Raw genomic sequence first — 16,678 nt, forward strand, 5'->3', positions numbered from 1 at the left:
GTAGGTAAATGTATAAAGTAGTTAAGTCTCCCAGGGCAGCTAAACAATATAAAGAAACAGTGCTTTTAGCCTTTCAACTAGCTAATTCTTTTAGGAATTATCCCTTGGAACATTCAAATGTTCATAAAAATTTATAAGAAAAAACATTTATATACCTTTTAAAATATTTATTTTATTTTATGTGTATGAATGTATTGTGTGCATGCATGTAACTGCACCCGTGTCATGCAATGCCCGCAGTCAGAAGAAGGTGTTAGATGCCCTCAAACTGGAGTTATGGATGGTTGTTAACTGCCACGTGGGTGCTGGGAATCAAACTCAGGTCCTGTGCAAGAGCAGTCAGTGCTCTTAACCGCTGAGCCATCTCTCCAGCCCCTTAAATACTTTTATAGTAGTGAAAAACAGGAAATAACCTGAAAGATTTGCTTAATTTTTATTATTTTTCCCCCTTGGTCCTAGGGGTTGAGTCTGAGGTTCCACCCATATTAGTTAATCACCTTATCATCAAGCTACAGCCCTAGTCCCCTTGGTGGTGGGGTTGTTTTTTTTGGTTTTGTTTGGGGTTTTTTTGTTTATCTTTTTTGAAACAGGGTCTTCCTGTAGCCCCAGCTGGCCTGGACTCGCTATGTAGACCAGGCTGGCCTCAAAACTCACAGAGATCTGCCTGCCCCTGCCTCCTGAGTTCTAGGATTAAAAGCATGTGTCACCATGCCTGGCTGGTTTTTGGTTTTTAAGCACTTACCTACATGCAGGCAATACACTCATACACATAAAAAAATAAATAAATAAAATATTTTTAATAAACAAAAAAAAGACAGGGTCGTACTGTGCAGCCCTGGCTGGCTTAGAACTTGTTATATAGAACAAGCTGGATTTTTTTTTTTTAATTTTTATTTTTTTGCCTCTGCTGGGATTAAAGGTGTGTGCTACCACACCCAACCTACACTTGATGAATTTTTAATAAACCTACATTGTGGGACCAGCAAGATGGCTCAGCAGATGAAGGCATTTATTGCCTAGCCTGACAACCTGAGTTCAATCCCCAGGACCCATATGTAGAAGGAGAGAACTGACTCCCACACATTTTCCCCTGACCTTCACAGGCATATCATGGATCTAATGCTCCCATGCACACACATACAATAATAAATGTAATAAAAAAAAATTTAAGATCACATTATGGCCGTCCTGTTTTTTTGGTTGTTAGCCTGAGTCTTTAACAACCGAGCTATCCCTCTAGCCCAATCCTGTTTTTAATTTTAATTTTTAATTATGCATATGTATCCTTGTGTATGTATGTGTGTGTCATGTGTGTAGGTGCCCAAGGAGACCAGAAGAGGGCATTGGATCCCCTAGAGCTGAGTTACCAGTGGTTGAGAGCTGTCCAATTTGGGTGCTAGGAACTGAACCCTGGTTCTCTGGAAAAATAGCAAGTGCTCTTATTACTGAGCTGTATCTTCAGCCCTTTAAAGAGTTTCTAATAGCCTAGGAAAAAAATGCAAAAAATATGAGAAGGAACAATATATAATAGCATAAATGCTATAATCTCACTTTCTTCAAAATTTACTTTGTAAATCTAAAGAATATGTATATTCTACCAGGTATAGTGGTGATACTTGCCTCTGGGAAAAGGGGGTGGAGCTAGATGGGTGCAAGCAGGAGGGGAAATTTTCACTTTACACATTTATAAACTAGTTGACTATTTTAAATATTTTACATATATTACTTTTAAAGTCAAAAGGCATGTTTTAAATGTGTAGTAAATATGTCAGCGTAGCGCAGGTACAAATCCAGAATCTTAATTTATTGTAGACTCTTATCTGTGTTGTCATTCCAGTGCTGAACATTAATAAATACACATCTGTTAAAACCTCCAGTGTCTGATGTCTATAAAGTCTTAAGTCATAAAAATAGCCTTAAATCTTACTCAAAAAGCTGAGGCAAGAGATCTCAGGTTTGAGGCCAACCTAGGTTACATAATGAGAACCCGTCCCAGATAACCAAAATAAAAAGGATTTGAGATTATTGTTTTTCTTAATACTTTGTATTTTTCACATTTCTGTCATAATTATGAATTACCTTTATGAAAATAAGAAGTATATGGAATGGAGAATGCTGGTTGTGGTTTTGGTGGCAAATGCTGGTAGGATGTGCTACAGAGGCAGAGGCAGGAGGATCACTAGTTCAAGGCCAGCCTGGGCTACACATTGTGGGGCATGGTGGTGCTCACCTTTAATCCCAGCACTTGGGAGGCAGAAGCAGTTGACTCTCTGTGAGTTTGAAGCCAGCCTGGTCTACATAGTGAGTTCCAGGCCAGCTGGGGCTTATACGGAGACCCTGTCTCAAAAAGACCAAAATAAAGATTTAAAAACTAGAGCAATAGAAATTATCAGATTATTTTCTAAATGAAAGCCTTGAGAAAATAATATAAGTGCTTCAGCTTTTAGGTGAAATTGGTTGGGGGAAATCATTAGGCAATATTTTCTCTCGCATAGAGAGTCCTCATAGTCAGTGTATTTGATGAAGTATATAATATTCTGTGTTAATGATACAAAATCATTTTCCTCAGATACTATCCTGTGATTTTTAAATTGTCTTACCCTAGAGGTCTTAATATGATACTGCTATAACCCATGTCAAATCTGGTGTCTGAGTAAAAAATAGATCATTCCCATGTTGAAATATTTCAGCTAAACTTTATGTGGTTTTGTACTTTAGGATGAACTTACAGAAATTGAACCTTTGAGTGAGGATGCCATTATCACAGGTTTCAGGAATGTAACTATTTGTCCTAACCCAGAAGACACATGTGACTTCGCTAGAGCTGCTCATTTTGCCTCTACGCCTTTTCATGAGATAATGTCCTTGAAGGATATCTCTTCCGATCCTGAGAGACTGCTGCAGGAAGAGGATCTGGATGGGAAGACTTCTGAGGGCCATCAGACCACATGTGGCACCATTTATAATCCAACCCTTAGCATCAAGAAGCTGAGGTGACTGAGTATTACAATTTTCACAAACCCTAGTGTTTGCTGTATTGTTCTCTTTGTGTTTACCAGTTATAGTGATCAGTTATCAAGCTCGTAAAATCTGAAAATGCTCAATATGAGAGTAAGGCTATCCCAAATAAAGTGTGAGTAAATCAGTGGAGTTTTCTGATTGGTTTAGATTTGACGATTAGAGGAAGTAAATTTTGATGATTAATGATACTCAAGGGTCCAAAAGGATTATGATATTGAGGAAACTCTGGAAAATGTATGTTATTAGGAGAGGAGACATTTTCTTATTACTGAGTTTTAAATAGTAGAAGAGCTGATATTAATTTCAAATAGTCTTTGTTTTGTTTTTGGGTTTTTTTGTGTGTATTTCATACAGAACATTTCAAACAATCTTAATCATCTTTATACCCCTGTCCCCACTGGCACCATCCATAGCCCCCCCGACCCCCCCACCACCACCACTACTGGAGCTCATATATTCTGTCATCCCTGTTAAGGCCCACTGTATCATCAGTGTCCCCAGTTGTTCCCCAGTGGAAGTCCATCCACTAAGGTCTAGTCAGCCTACCTAGAGTCCCTTGTAGGAAGATCAGTTCTTCACCTAGCAGCAATCAGTTGCCAGTATTTCTTCAGATAAGATTGGGGTCTGCTGTTTACTTTCCTAGTTCTATGCTGGATTTTTGTCAACTAGAAGTACATTAAAGAAACATTCTTTTGATAGGCAAAAATGAATTAGGAAGTAAATAGGAGATAATGAGTTTTTTAAAAGCAAGCCAGGGACTAACGCTTGCAAGCTCTCTGTTTAGGAGTTTTTTATTGTTGTTGCTGTTACATTTTGTTTTTTCTGTGTACCTGTGTGTGTGCTCCAGAGGACAGCTTTTGAGAGTGGGTTCTTCAGGCTTGGTGGCAAGTGTCTTTACCCACCAAACCATCTCACCAGCACCATTTGTTTGTTTTTGGGTTTGAGACAGAATCACACTTTGTAGCCTAGGCTAGCCTTGGACTCGTGGCATTCCTCCTTCCTCCGCCTCCCAAGTTCTGAATTACTAGCATGAACCACCATATTTGGTGATCTGTCAGCTAAATTACCTAAGCATGAGAAAACTAGGTTCAATCCCTAGTAACACATGCAAAAAAGAGAGAGGCTGGGCATGGTGGCACACGCCTTTAATCCAGCACTTGGGAGGCTGAGGCAGGCAGATCTCTGTGAGTTTAAGGCCAACTTGGTCTACATAGTGAGTTCTAGATCAGGCTGGGCTACATTGTGAGACCCATTCTCAAAAACAAAAACCAAAATCAACAACAAAAAAATAAAGAAGGAAGAAAAACTCAATCTCATAGAAGATAAGAAGGAGAGATATATAATAAAAGTCAGCTAAATTAAAGCAAGTGTGGCGCCATAGTCTTCTAATCTGCTAAGGCAGGAGGATCACTAGTAAGCCTGGGCCTATAAAGTAAGACCCTGTTTCAAAAAAGTTAAAGAAAAAATTTTTTATGTCGGGTAATTAAGCAACCCTAATCCCAGTTTTAAGAATATTCTTCAGCAGTCTATGCTTTTAAAATAGCATTTTCAAGCTGGACGTGATGGTGCACTCCTTTAATCCCAGCACTTGGCAGGCAAATCTCTGTGAGTTCAAGGCCAGCCTGGCCTACATACTGAATTTCATGCCAGCTGGGGCTACAGGGAGACCCTGTCTCAAAAAGACCAAAAAACATTTGCATTTTCAAATTTTTCTCTTATCAAACTTGCATGAGTTAGATCTCTTTTTTCCCCTTTTAACCTTTTCTTATAAACGACTAGGAAGTCCAGAGACTGGGTAAAGGGGAATAAAGTCAGTGTCACTATTTCCCAGTAGTATTGAGTAGATGTACAATAAACATTCAGTATAAATTAGCAAATAAAGCCTAAATCCAGAAATGTAGGCCTTGTTTTATCAACCAGGATAGAAGTCATAACCTAGATTCTTATTATAAATTTGGGGAAATAGCAGACTTTAAAAATGAGATTCATCAGCCGGATGTGGTGTGGTCTACATATAGTTCCAGGACAGCTGGGGCTACAGAGAGACCCTGTCTCAAAAAGACAGAAAAAAAAGAGAGAGAGACTTATCAATCATAGCAAACTATAAATTATTTTAAAATAAATTGTATTAAAAATGAGTCCAACATTAAATTTGTAAATTAAAAGCAGGTAAGATACTGTATACTATCCCTCTGAAAACTGATTGATTTCTGTTTCTTGCAGCCCAATTATTGAAGACAGTGGAGAAGCCACACACTCATCTGGCTTCTCTGGTTCTGCTTCTGTTACAAGTTCCTCCTCCATCAAAAGTCTTCAAATTCCTGAGAAACTGGAGTTGACTGGAGAAGCTACAGGTAGGGTCATGCAACTTAAGGGCAAATATCCAAACCTGTGCCTGGTGAGCATTTATACACCTCAGCAGACTGAGCTGTTTTCTTTCCTAGAGAAGGAACCATGAATTGTGATATTTCTCAAATTAGTGTTAACGTAGTTCATAAATACCTAAAGCAGATGAGTGTAGTCAGATAGGCGGTATTGATTTTGTAGTCTTGTTTTTTCCACTTTGTTCTAATTCCATTTTAATCATTATGTTTGTTGTTTGTTTGATTGTTTTCAACTTTTCTCCTCCACAGAAAATGCTATTCTGTCACCCTGGTGTTCACAATATCGGATACAGCTATTAAAAACTCTACCAGAGTTAAGTGCTTCTGCAGAGTTTTTTATAGAAGACAGACCAATGCCTAACTTGGAAATAGAGAAGGAAATTGAATTAAGTAAGTATCTCTGAGTATATGTCTGAGTATATGCCGTTTACCCCTAACATAAGTGATTTGAACACTGTAACTGTGTGAACCCTACAAATGTTCCTAGGTTGTAATAAATAGCATTAGAGAGGTTCATACTTTAGTAATTTATGCCATAGTAACAATAGGACTTTTACTTGCCTCCTTTCAGTTTTTAAACAAATGATTTTGAAAACTATTCTAGATGTTATTAAGTGGAAAATAAACTAGTACCTCTCATCCTTAAACCAGGAGGTAAAGGGTAAGGAGCTATGTATGTTCACAGTGACTTTTTAAAATGGAGCCAAACCTTCTCAACAGGTAATGAAGATTATTGCATTAAACAAGAATACCTAATATGTGAAGATTACAGGTTATTCTGGGTGGCACCAAGAAACTCCACAGAATTGACCTTAATAAAGGTGAGATTGATTCTTTTGTCATTTCAGTTACCTTGTAAATAAAGTGAATTAAAGCAGTTAAAATAATTACATCCCCATGGTACTGTCAAACTATTAGTCTGCTGACTTCCTTATTGGAAAGTCAGTGAGCCATCAAGAAATCAGTTTTAGGTCAAGATAAGAAATCAGAAATAAGAGGGTATTATGTAAAACCTTTCATTATATCCCAAGAATACTTTGTATTCTATCAATTTTATCTTTCTTAAGAAATCTGCCCTGAAATATTTTCAACTGCTTCCCCCTAGACAGGGTGTATTCAAGGCTTGATACACACCTAGTGTCACCTTGAAATGTCTATTGACCATCATTATAGTCTTATGACCCTAACCCTAGCCCCTCCCTCTATTTTGTCTTTTTTTTTGGTTTTGGGGTTTTTTGGGGGGGGTGTTTCTGTTTGTTTGTTTTGGTCTTTTTGAAGCAGCTCTCCTGGAACTCACTATGTAGACCAGTCTGGCCTTGATCTCACAGACATCTGCCTGCCTCTGCCTCCCAAGTGCTGGGACTACAGGCATGTGCCCGGCTTATTTTGTCTTTTTAAACTGTCTTTTCATATTAGAGGCTTTCTTGGAGTCTTTGGCTTTCTTCAGATATAGGTGTGGAGCACTAGAAGACGTGGGGCTCACTGGAGGTTGATGTAGCTCGGCATTTTATTGGAAAACCCTCCAATCTTTAGATAATTTTCTCTTGAGCTGATCAGATCCCCCAAAGAAGACTTACCTGCCTAGATAATATATGTGTAACTCTGGTTCTTTTAAAACTGAGTGAGGAAATTAGACTGAAGAGTAGACATGACACAGGAAGTACATCTTAATAACATTTGATATGTAAACTTTTTCCTGGTTTCCACATTTACATCCTCATGGTGTCTGGTGTCTTCTAGTCCAGGGTCCTTTTGCTTGATATACTCTAGGAAATGATCCTCTGGTCTTCTGGAGTAAGGAGAGAGAGTTGCTGACCTGGAGTCCAGGAACAGGAGGGAGAACCTGGGCACTAAGTTCCTCTTCAATTTGACTCATCTACTCTTACCTCCATTGAGCATTACTCGTACAGGGTACAAGTAGCTGAGGCTGACAGTTTTATGCCGTCAGGAAGCAGTCTTGTGTAAATGTGGCTACTGTTCAGTTTCCACCGCTAGTACCAGCTTTCTTTATCCTTCTAAGTACATTAACTCTTTCCTTTTCCAGCTTCCAGAATTTTAGTGCTTATGTCCCTTATTGTAGATTATGCTTTTTAGAATGACTTTACTGTTATATCTATAGAGTGTTAGAAAAGCTGGAGGAAATGTGGAGGGGTTTTTATTTTTTGTTTTAGATAGTATTTCACTCTGAATCCTGACTGGTCTGAAGCTCAGTATGTAGACCAGGCTAGCTTCAAACTTGTGTCAGTCTTTTTGTGTCAATTCTCTTGTCTCTGTCTCCTAAGTTCTGCAGTTACAGGTGTGCACTACCATACTTAGCTGGGTTGTTTTGTTGTTGTGGTGGTTGGTTGTTTTTTAGTGTACGAAATGATGGATTTCATTTTAACATTATATATACATATATATGCATAGCTATATATGTAATTGTACTTTCATGCTTGCTGCCCTTCTGTCATTCTCTCCCACCCTCCTTCTACCCCATTGGTTCCCTTCCTCCTCCAAAGAGTTCCCTTCTGCTTTCATGCATATGTATTTTTTAATTTTTTAATTATTTTTATTTCTTGTGTAGTATTTTGCCTGCATGCATGCAATGCCCACACAGGTCAGAAGAGGGCATCAGATCCCCTGGAACTGGAATTACTGACAGTTATTTGTTGCCTTATGGGTGCTGGGAACTGAACCTGGGTCCTCTGCAAGAGCAGGCTCTGCTCTTACCCACCAAAGCATCATGAATATGGCTAAATCTGGATTCTGCATATGATAGAAAACATGGGAAATTTGTCTTTCTGTATCTGGCTTACTTCACTAACAAGATCTCCATTTCCACCTATTTTCCTACAAATGATATGATTTTGTTCTTTATGGCTAAATGAAGCTATTATGTATATATGTACTACATTAACAAATGTGTTTTTGTGGCTAGAGAGATGGCACAGCAGTTAAGAACATGTACTGCTCTTGTAGAGGACTCAAGTTCTGTTCCCAGTACCTATGTCAGGCAGCTCACAACTGCCTATAACTCCAGCTCCAGGGGGAGCCAATGCCCCTGGCCTCCACTGGTTCCTACATGCATGCACACAGATGTACACAAGTACACACAATTAAAAATAATAAAAATAAATATTTTTTTAAAAGAACATGTTTTTGATCTAGCAACCATAACTACATGTTCTGATTACTCTTATATTTTCACTGTATCTTTCAGGTATCTTCTCAGCCTGTCCCATGGGACTTTTATATCAATCTTACATTAAAGGAACGTCTGAATGAGGACTGTGATCAGTTTTGCAGCTATTATCAATACCAAGATGGCTATATTGTTTGGTACCAATATATTAATTGCTCTACCCTTCAGGTTTGTAATAATACTAAAAACATACTATTTAATTTTATAATTCCCAAGTAAAGAGATTTATACTCCATTTATCAAAGACATTGAATACAAGACTGGCGAGATGTCATAGTGGGTGGGGGCACTTGCTGCCAAGTCTGATCATCTGTTTGATCCCTGGGACCCATATGGTAAAGAGAGAGAACTGACTCTTATAAGTTGTCCTCTGTCCTCTAGTCACATTATAAATAAATATAATTTTAAAAATTTGTTTTAAGGACTAGGTATGATGGCATGCACGTTTAATCCCAGCACTCTGGAGGTAGAGGCAGGAGGAGCTCTGTGAGATCAAGGCCAGGTGTCTACATCGTGAGTTCCAGGCCAGCTAAGGGCTACAGGGAGACTTTGTCTCAAAAGCAAAAAAAAAAAGAGAAGGGGAGAGGGGTTGAAGCATTTAAAGGCTGGACATTTAAGAGCACTTGCTGTCCTTTCACAGAATTTGAGTTCAGTTCCCAGCACCTAAGTTGGGTGGCTCACAGGTGCCTCTAACTCTAGTTCCAAAGAGTGTTACATTCTCTTCTGGCCTCCAGGAGCACCTATACACAGGTGGCATTCATGCAGGCTCATGCACATAAACATAAAAATAAATGTGTTTTTTTGATATTTCATTTTATTATTTTTATTTTATGTGTTTGAGTGTGTTGTCTGCATATATATAATAAGTACACTCATGTCATGCAATGTCTTCGGAGGTCAGAAGAGGGCATTGGAGTCCTCTGGAACTGGAGTTAGAGATGGTTGTTAGCTACCATGTGGATGCTAGAACTCAAACCTAGGTCCTCTGCAAGAGCAGCCAGTCTCTCCAGGCCCTAACATAACTGTTTTTTTAAGAGACATTTAATACAAAATTCCTGTCAATCATCTAGAAATAGGACAGTTTTTAATTTTTATTTTGTGTGTGTGTGTGTGTGTGTGTGTGTGTGTGTGTGTGTGTGTGTGTGTGTGTGTGTGTGTGTGCGCGCGCGCGCGCTCACCTGTGCATGCATGCATACACTCAGATAGGTCAAAGAACAACTTGGAAGAGGCAGCTTTTTTCTGTCTACCATGTGGATTCCAGGGATCAAACCCAGGTCCTTGAGCTTGGCAGTAAGCATATTTACCTACTGAGCCATATCATTGGCCTACAGAAAAGAATTTTACAGCATTTGTAGAGCACCTGTTATGGGCCAGGCTTATTCTTCATGCTCTTCATCCACTGTCTCATTAAGTCCTTACAATCTTCAGGGAGCTCACAGTGTTAAAAGTGGATCAGGGATCCAGCCTGCATTCTAGTGGGAAACAAAAGACTACAAAGCTGCAGTTGTCAAGATGCTGAGCTACAGATGGCCAACTTGAGAAATAGTTTTTTTCTTTCTATTTCCAGGATCTTCTGCAACACAGTGAAGTTATTACTCATGAAATAGTAGTGTTGATTATTTATAACCTTTTGACAATAGTGGAGAAGCTACACAAAGCTGAAATCGTTCATGGAGACTTGAGTCCAAATAATCTGATTCTTAGAAATAGGTTGGTCCTTTTCATTTTCTTACAGTTGTCAGCTTTCCCTGAAAACATAGATAATTATCATATTTATGCCTTTTGATGAATGCCATATATGTGAATATTATGTCAAATATTTGCTATGCAGATGTCAGTAATCACTGAGAAGAGTTTAAGAGACTTTTTTTTTTTTTGGTCTTTTTGAGACAGGGTCTCCCTGTAGCCCCAGCTGGCCTGGAACTCACTTTGTAGGCCAGGCTGGACTTAAACTCACAGAGATCCGCCTGCCTCTGCCTCCTGAGTGCTGGGACTAAAAGTATGCGCCATCACTCCTGGCTTAAAATAAAAATTTTTTTTAACACAATTGATATAATGTATGAATTCCAGTTTGTGTGGGGGGGTGCTATGGGAAGATACCAGTGGGGAAGGGGGTATAAAGATGATTAAGATTAAGATGTTCTGTATGAAATATACAAAAATTCAATAAAAAAATTTTTTAGAAAGATTTTTTGTTTCTTGAGGAAATAACTAATTCAGATAAAAGATGAAAGCTTAACTCATGCCAAGAGATGTTGGTAGGACCAGAGTGCACATGCAAATTAAACCCAGTTTATCCATTAGGCTCCAGGGGTGAGCACAGAGCAGTAAATAAGAGGTAATGCAAAATAATAAGAACTGAGGAAAATATAGAAAATATGAGTCATAAGTAAGGCTAAGACAGGCCAAGACTTCTGTTTTGTGAAAATACCAGCACATTCTTGAGTCTTGTGGTACTTGAGCAGATGGCCTGGTTTTAAGATGCTTTTTCTACCCTACCTTGTATCTTGTATAAACAGTTATCTTTCTAAAGTCAGTAATTTACAGTAAGAGCTAGAAATCTTTACTTTGCATTTCTTCTGTTTAACCTGTAAGAAGAGATTGAAGTAGACTCATAATCATAGTTGGAATGGAAATTAAAAGAACCTCAATGTATTTCTACAGTTATAACCTAAAAAACTAGAGATGCCCACCTTTTTTATCCTAGATAGTAGCCCTCACAGCCTCCCCAGGCATGATAGAGCAGCATTTCTCATCCAGGGCACCATTGGCATTTTAAATAAGACAGTTCTTTGTGTGGGTCTGTTCCAGGCGTTGCAGGATGTTTTATATCCCTAATCTCTACACCCACTCAGTTAAGTGCAGGTAACATTCCCTCAGGCATGACCACCAGAAATTCTCCCATGTATTTCCAGATCTGACAAGCCCTAGTATAATTGTTATTTTCACCCTGCTTCAACAGCACTAAGAGTTCACAGGAAGGTGCTGGAGCCCTTGGAACTTGGTATTGAAAACAGGTGTTTTCCAGCTTTCAAACTGGCATTTGTGCTACCCCTCTTCTGAGCCACCAGGGACTCCAGGAAAGCACATGGTGGTAAAAGGACATTGCTGGACTGGGATGTAGCTCAGTTTAGAGTGTTTACTTTGCATGTGTAATTCCCTGGGTTACATTCCCAACACCTGGAAAAAATAAATAAAAGGACTTTGTCAGTATTTTTTAACAAATTTGACAGGAAATTTCATGTAAAGTCACAATATATTAAAAGCCAAAAAGAGCCTTTTGAAGTCATTTAATTTATTGTGTGCATAAGGCTTTGTGAGAAAAATAAGATTGAGGAGTATGAATATTGCTCAGTAGAAAAGCAATTGCCTAACCTGGATTTGGGCTCAAGTACTATAGAGAGAGCCAAAAAATTAGAAAACTGCCCATGACAACATTATAGCTGAGTAGAGAGCTAGTGAACATTCATCCTTCTTTCTTATTAATCTAAGGCACTTTTTCTTTTTTTTTTTTTCTATTTATTTATTTATTTATTGGTCTTTTTGAGACAGGGTCTCCCTGTAGTCCCAGCTGTTCTGGAACTCACTATGTAGACCCGGCTGGCCTTGCACTCACAGAGTGGCCTCTGCCTCGAGTGCTGGGATTAAAGGCGTGCACCACCACACCCAGCGGCACTTTTTTTTTTTTTTCTATTTATTTATTTATTGGTCTTTTTGAGACAGGGCCTCCCTGTAGTCCCAGCTGTTCTGGAACTCACTATGTAGACCCGGCTGGCCTTGCACTCACAGAGTGGCCTCTGCCTCGAGTGCTGGGATTAAAGGCGTGCACCACCACACCCAGCGGCACTTTTTTTTTTTTTTCTATTTATTTATTTATTGGTCTTTTTGAGACAGGGCCTCCCTGTAGTCCCAGCTGTTCTGGAACTCACTATGTAGACCCGGCTGGCCTTGCACTCACAGAGTGGCCTCTGCCTCGAGTGCTGGGATTAAAGGCGTGCACCACCACACCCAGCGGCACTTTTTTTTTTTTTTTTGAGCCTCTCAAGCTTAAAAAAAAAAGTTTTAAGTGATCATAGTTCTGCAGTAGCCAAAAATAAGTTGGGTCTATGCCAAGGAAAAATGGGAGCAGCTGTCAATACACCTGTCTGCCTCTTCCTCCCAAGTGTAAGTAAAACAGATTCAAAAAAGATAAAACATGGTGTTTAATTGAAACAACAAACTTTGCAACACTTTATCATCTCGAAAGACAATAATGTTCTGTGGTGGCCATGCACAGTAGTTTAGATATAGGCCTGTGCCCAAACTGATCTTAACCCTTTGGGTGGACACTGCCATTACTCCTATGTGTGTGTTTTTATAACTAACCACTGGAGGGTACTGTTGGCAAAGCTAAGACATACCTGCAGTCCTTGAAGAAAAAAAAAAAAGACCAGCTATGCAGCTTCTTTCATCTCCTATTTTTATTATTTCTTTCCCTAAACCTGGGCTTAGAATCCACGATCTCTATGATTGTAATAAGAACAGTCAAGCTTTGAAGATAGTGGACTTTTCCTACAGCGTTGACCTGAGAGTGCAGCTAGATGTTTTTACCCTCAGTGGCTTTCGGACTGTACAGACGCTGGAAGGACAAAAGATCCTGGCTAACTGTTCTTCTCCCTACCAGGTAAGTGTAGGACAAGCCTCGGTAAATATGGAAAAGACTTCTTATCTTTTCCTTATGTTGATAAGCAATGAAAGCTGATGTTTATTGGTATTGACTCTCCTAGAATAGATGACCTAGTTTTCAAATATTGTATTGCCACATCAAGTCATAGGTACTATTTTTCTGTCACAGTGCTGGAGAATATACACATACATGTGCAAATTCATGGCTGAGTAACCTAAGTGCCAAGGCCATTTCTCTTACTGTGTTGTCTTTTATAAGTCATTTTCTACAGTCGTCACTCTAAAATAAGGAAAATAGCCTCCGCCTTAATACATCACACTTGTGAAGATTAGATGCAATGATGTATAGAAAAAGGACATTAGTACAATTGTAAAGTGCCTTATATGGTGGTATCATATGCAAAATCTCTGACTTAGCTCTACACAGAAGATATTTGAATATGATTGAATATGTAGCATGAACCTGAAGTAGTCATGTGGACATTAGGCCACAGCAGGCACTCATGCAAATGTAATAGGTATGCACATTTCATTTTGAAGTCCAGATAGCTTGTTGTCTTTTGTTTGTCTGTTTTAAAGATAATCCCTTGAGGGGCTGGAGAGATGGCTCAGCAGTTAAGAACACTGGTTGTTCTTGCAGAAGACCCGGGTTCAAATCCTAGCACCCACATGGCAGCTAACAACTCTCCGTAACTCCAGTCTCAGGGGATTCAACAGCCTCTTTTGACTTCTGTGGGCATTGCATGACACGGGTGCACTTACCTACATGCAGGCAATACACACATACACATAAAATAAAAATAATAAATAAAATTTAAAAAAAAAATTTTTAAAGATTTAAAAAAAAAGAAGATAATCCCTTGAATTAGCTCTTGTTTATTTCTTTGAGGACCTTCTCCCCTTCCTATAAGGATAAGAAATGGTCTGTTAGCGTATATGCCATAATATAGTTAAGCTCTATAATGCTTTTCAACTTCTTATTTAAATATTTCCATAATAGAATCAGAGAACTATTTTTATTTTAGTTGATGGTACCTTTTGTGATTTCAGGTAGACCTGTTTGGTATAGCAGATTTAGCACATTTACTATTGTTCAAGGAACACCTACAGGTCTTCTGGGATGGGTTCCTCTGGAAACTTAGCCAAAATACTTCAGAGTAAGTATTGGATGATCTCAGAGTCTTTGTCTATTCAAATAGTTTTCTGTCTCTCTTTGCCAGTCTCTACTGTGATAGTCTTAGTTTTCTTAAATATCATAATTCCAGTAATTTCTACCTGTTTCCATTAGAATATTCTCAGAACAATTAATAGAGTGTAAAGGAATTTCCAATTAAAAATAAGACACAAACCATTCAGACTTCAGGGTATCCTGAATATAGGTGTATCATATAGGTGACTAGTATGGAAGCTTCTTGGTTTAGAAAATTAGAAACATTTTGGAAGAATAATTTTCCAACCAAATGGTATTAGTTTTAAGCACCGCCCCCTCCTTTTTTTTTGTCTTTTGTCTTTTGTCTTTTTGAGGCAGGGTCTCCCTGTAGCCCCAGCTGGCCTGGAACTCACTGTGTAGACCAGGCTGGCCTTGAACTCAAAAAGATCCGCCTGCCTCTGCCTCCCAAGTGCTGGGATTAAAGGCGTGCGCCACCACACCCGGCTTTAAGCCCTTTTTTAAACAGCTGTGTTATCAAAAGTTAATTAGCATTTGAAAGCTAAGTTTCTAAATTATATACTAATTTTAGACTATTATTTATTTAATGAGTGGGTAGAACTAAACCAAAGAACAATCTTTTGGTAAAGAAATAAGTGATCTCTTCATAAGAGCTGTTTGGTCTCAGAACCTTAGTACAACCTCAAGCCTGCTCCTAAAACTATGCGGTATCTTATTCCATTTTAACTTACTTTAGCTGATAGCTTCATAACATAAGCTCACTATTAATGACTTATTGGTCCTTCTTAGGTTCGTTAGTTGTTTTTTTTTTTTTTTCAGTCAGTGTTAAAGATTTATTGCTCTCTTCCCCACTTTTCCCTCCAGAATATTAAACTGTATTTTCCTCTTCATTTTAATTCAGACCTTGGCCAGTCACATTTGTCTCGTCTATGTATTTTTAAAATAGACTTCAAACATAAGACAGAGGATTATCAGGCATCACCAGTTTGCTATGAACCAGTTAAGTCTAGCTAATACAAGCAGAAATAGGTGGAGTGAGCTGGCCTTACCTAATAGCCCTGCCCTCTACAAAAATGGAAGTTTTCAGATAAAAAGTATAGTAAGAAACAAGTAGCTTTAACCAAGTTTAGGGTTCTAAGAGAGTTGTGGAGAGAATAGCTCGTCTTTGTAATGACCTACATGCTAAGAAAGCTAGAGGGGAAAAGTGCTAGAGAGTGTTACTACATCTTAGTGTGCAGAGGAAATTCATGAATCAGATGAGAGAATTTCTTTAATGTGCATTGAACTGTGGCTTTTCCCACTATGGTAGACTTATTATTGTAGTTTTTCCCTGGGCTTTCAAAGAAATATTTGATCCCTAACCTTAAGAGTTCTAGGTGTTACCTTACATCATCTTGGCACATTAATGTACTGCTGAGTTAAACTAGGAAAGAGTTCTAATTTTCATATGCCTAATTTTATAGAAATGGTTTTATATATTTTTAGGCTAAACGATGGTGAATTGTGGAATAAATTCTTTGTGCGGATTCTGAATGCCAGTGATGAGTCCACAGTGTCTGTTCTGAGAGAACTTGCAGCAGAAATGAATGGGATTTTTGACACCACATTCCAAAGTCACCTGAACAAAGCCTTATGGAAAGTGGGGAAGGTAATTAGTCCAGGAGCTTTGCTCTTTCAGCAAGGTAGGCAGTCAAGGCTCTCATAAATTCCTGCCTGAAAGTGATGGCTGTCTTGTGGAATGCTGAATCTGTGTATGTTGTAATTTAATTTAGGGTACACTTACACACTACCAATACTTTTCTGCTAGGGGTTTATTTCTAAGTAGCTGGCAGTTTTTGACAGAACACTGTGCCTACTTCAGCCTTACCTGTTTTGTTCAAAGTGGATTCCATACAAACGGGTACTATGTTACCATTTAACCCTCTTGTTCTACTTCCCTTTTGTAATTTTGTAACTTGTGCTTTTATAGTCACAATGTGTATTATAATAAAATAGTGTTTTGGGTAAATTTGTGCTTCTAGCATTTCATCTACATTTTCAAACCAAGATAATAAATGGTTTCATTTTGCAGGGAGAAATTATTTGGCCATGGAAATTTGTGCTTCCTAGACTTTTAACAGTTGGGCTAGAAAGACAAGGTCAGCCGCTAAGAGCACTGACTGCTCTTGCAGAGGACCCAGTTTCTGTTCCCAGCACATACACATGGTGGTAACATCTGTCTCTAACTCCAGTTCCAGGGGATCCAACATCCTCTTT

The 16,678-nt window shown here is 38.6% G+C and overlaps 1 protein-coding gene across 1 annotated transcript in view; it reads left to right on the forward strand.

The window, feature by feature from the left end:
* The window catches only part of Bub1b (BUB1 mitotic checkpoint serine/threonine kinase B), a 75,924-nt gene extending 59,494 nt beyond the window's left edge, over positions 1–16,430 (forward strand). Inside the window, exons 15-23 of the mRNA XM_008842313.3 lie at positions 2,719–2,993; positions 5,245–5,375; positions 5,655–5,795; positions 6,126–6,226; positions 8,608–8,757; positions 10,157–10,299; positions 13,081–13,252; positions 14,305–14,411; positions 15,908–16,430. Of these exons, the coding sequence (XP_008840535.1) occupies positions 2,719–2,993; positions 5,245–5,375; positions 5,655–5,795; positions 6,126–6,226; positions 8,608–8,757; positions 10,157–10,299; positions 13,081–13,252; positions 14,305–14,411; positions 15,908–16,127 (1,440 nt within the window). The 3' untranslated portion in view covers positions 16,128–16,430. The remainder of the gene's footprint in view (positions 1–2,718; positions 2,994–5,244; positions 5,376–5,654; positions 5,796–6,125; positions 6,227–8,607; positions 8,758–10,156; positions 10,300–13,080; positions 13,253–14,304; positions 14,412–15,907) is intronic.
* Positions 16,431–16,678: the final 248 nt, after the last annotated feature.

Source organism: Nannospalax galili, unplaced genomic scaffold, assembly GCF_000622305.1.
Source record: "Nannospalax galili isolate Female #2095 unplaced genomic scaffold, S.galili_v1.0 scaffold1400, whole genome shotgun sequence".
NCBI classification, from domain to species: Eukaryota; Metazoa; Chordata; class Mammalia; order Rodentia; family Spalacidae; genus Nannospalax; species Nannospalax galili.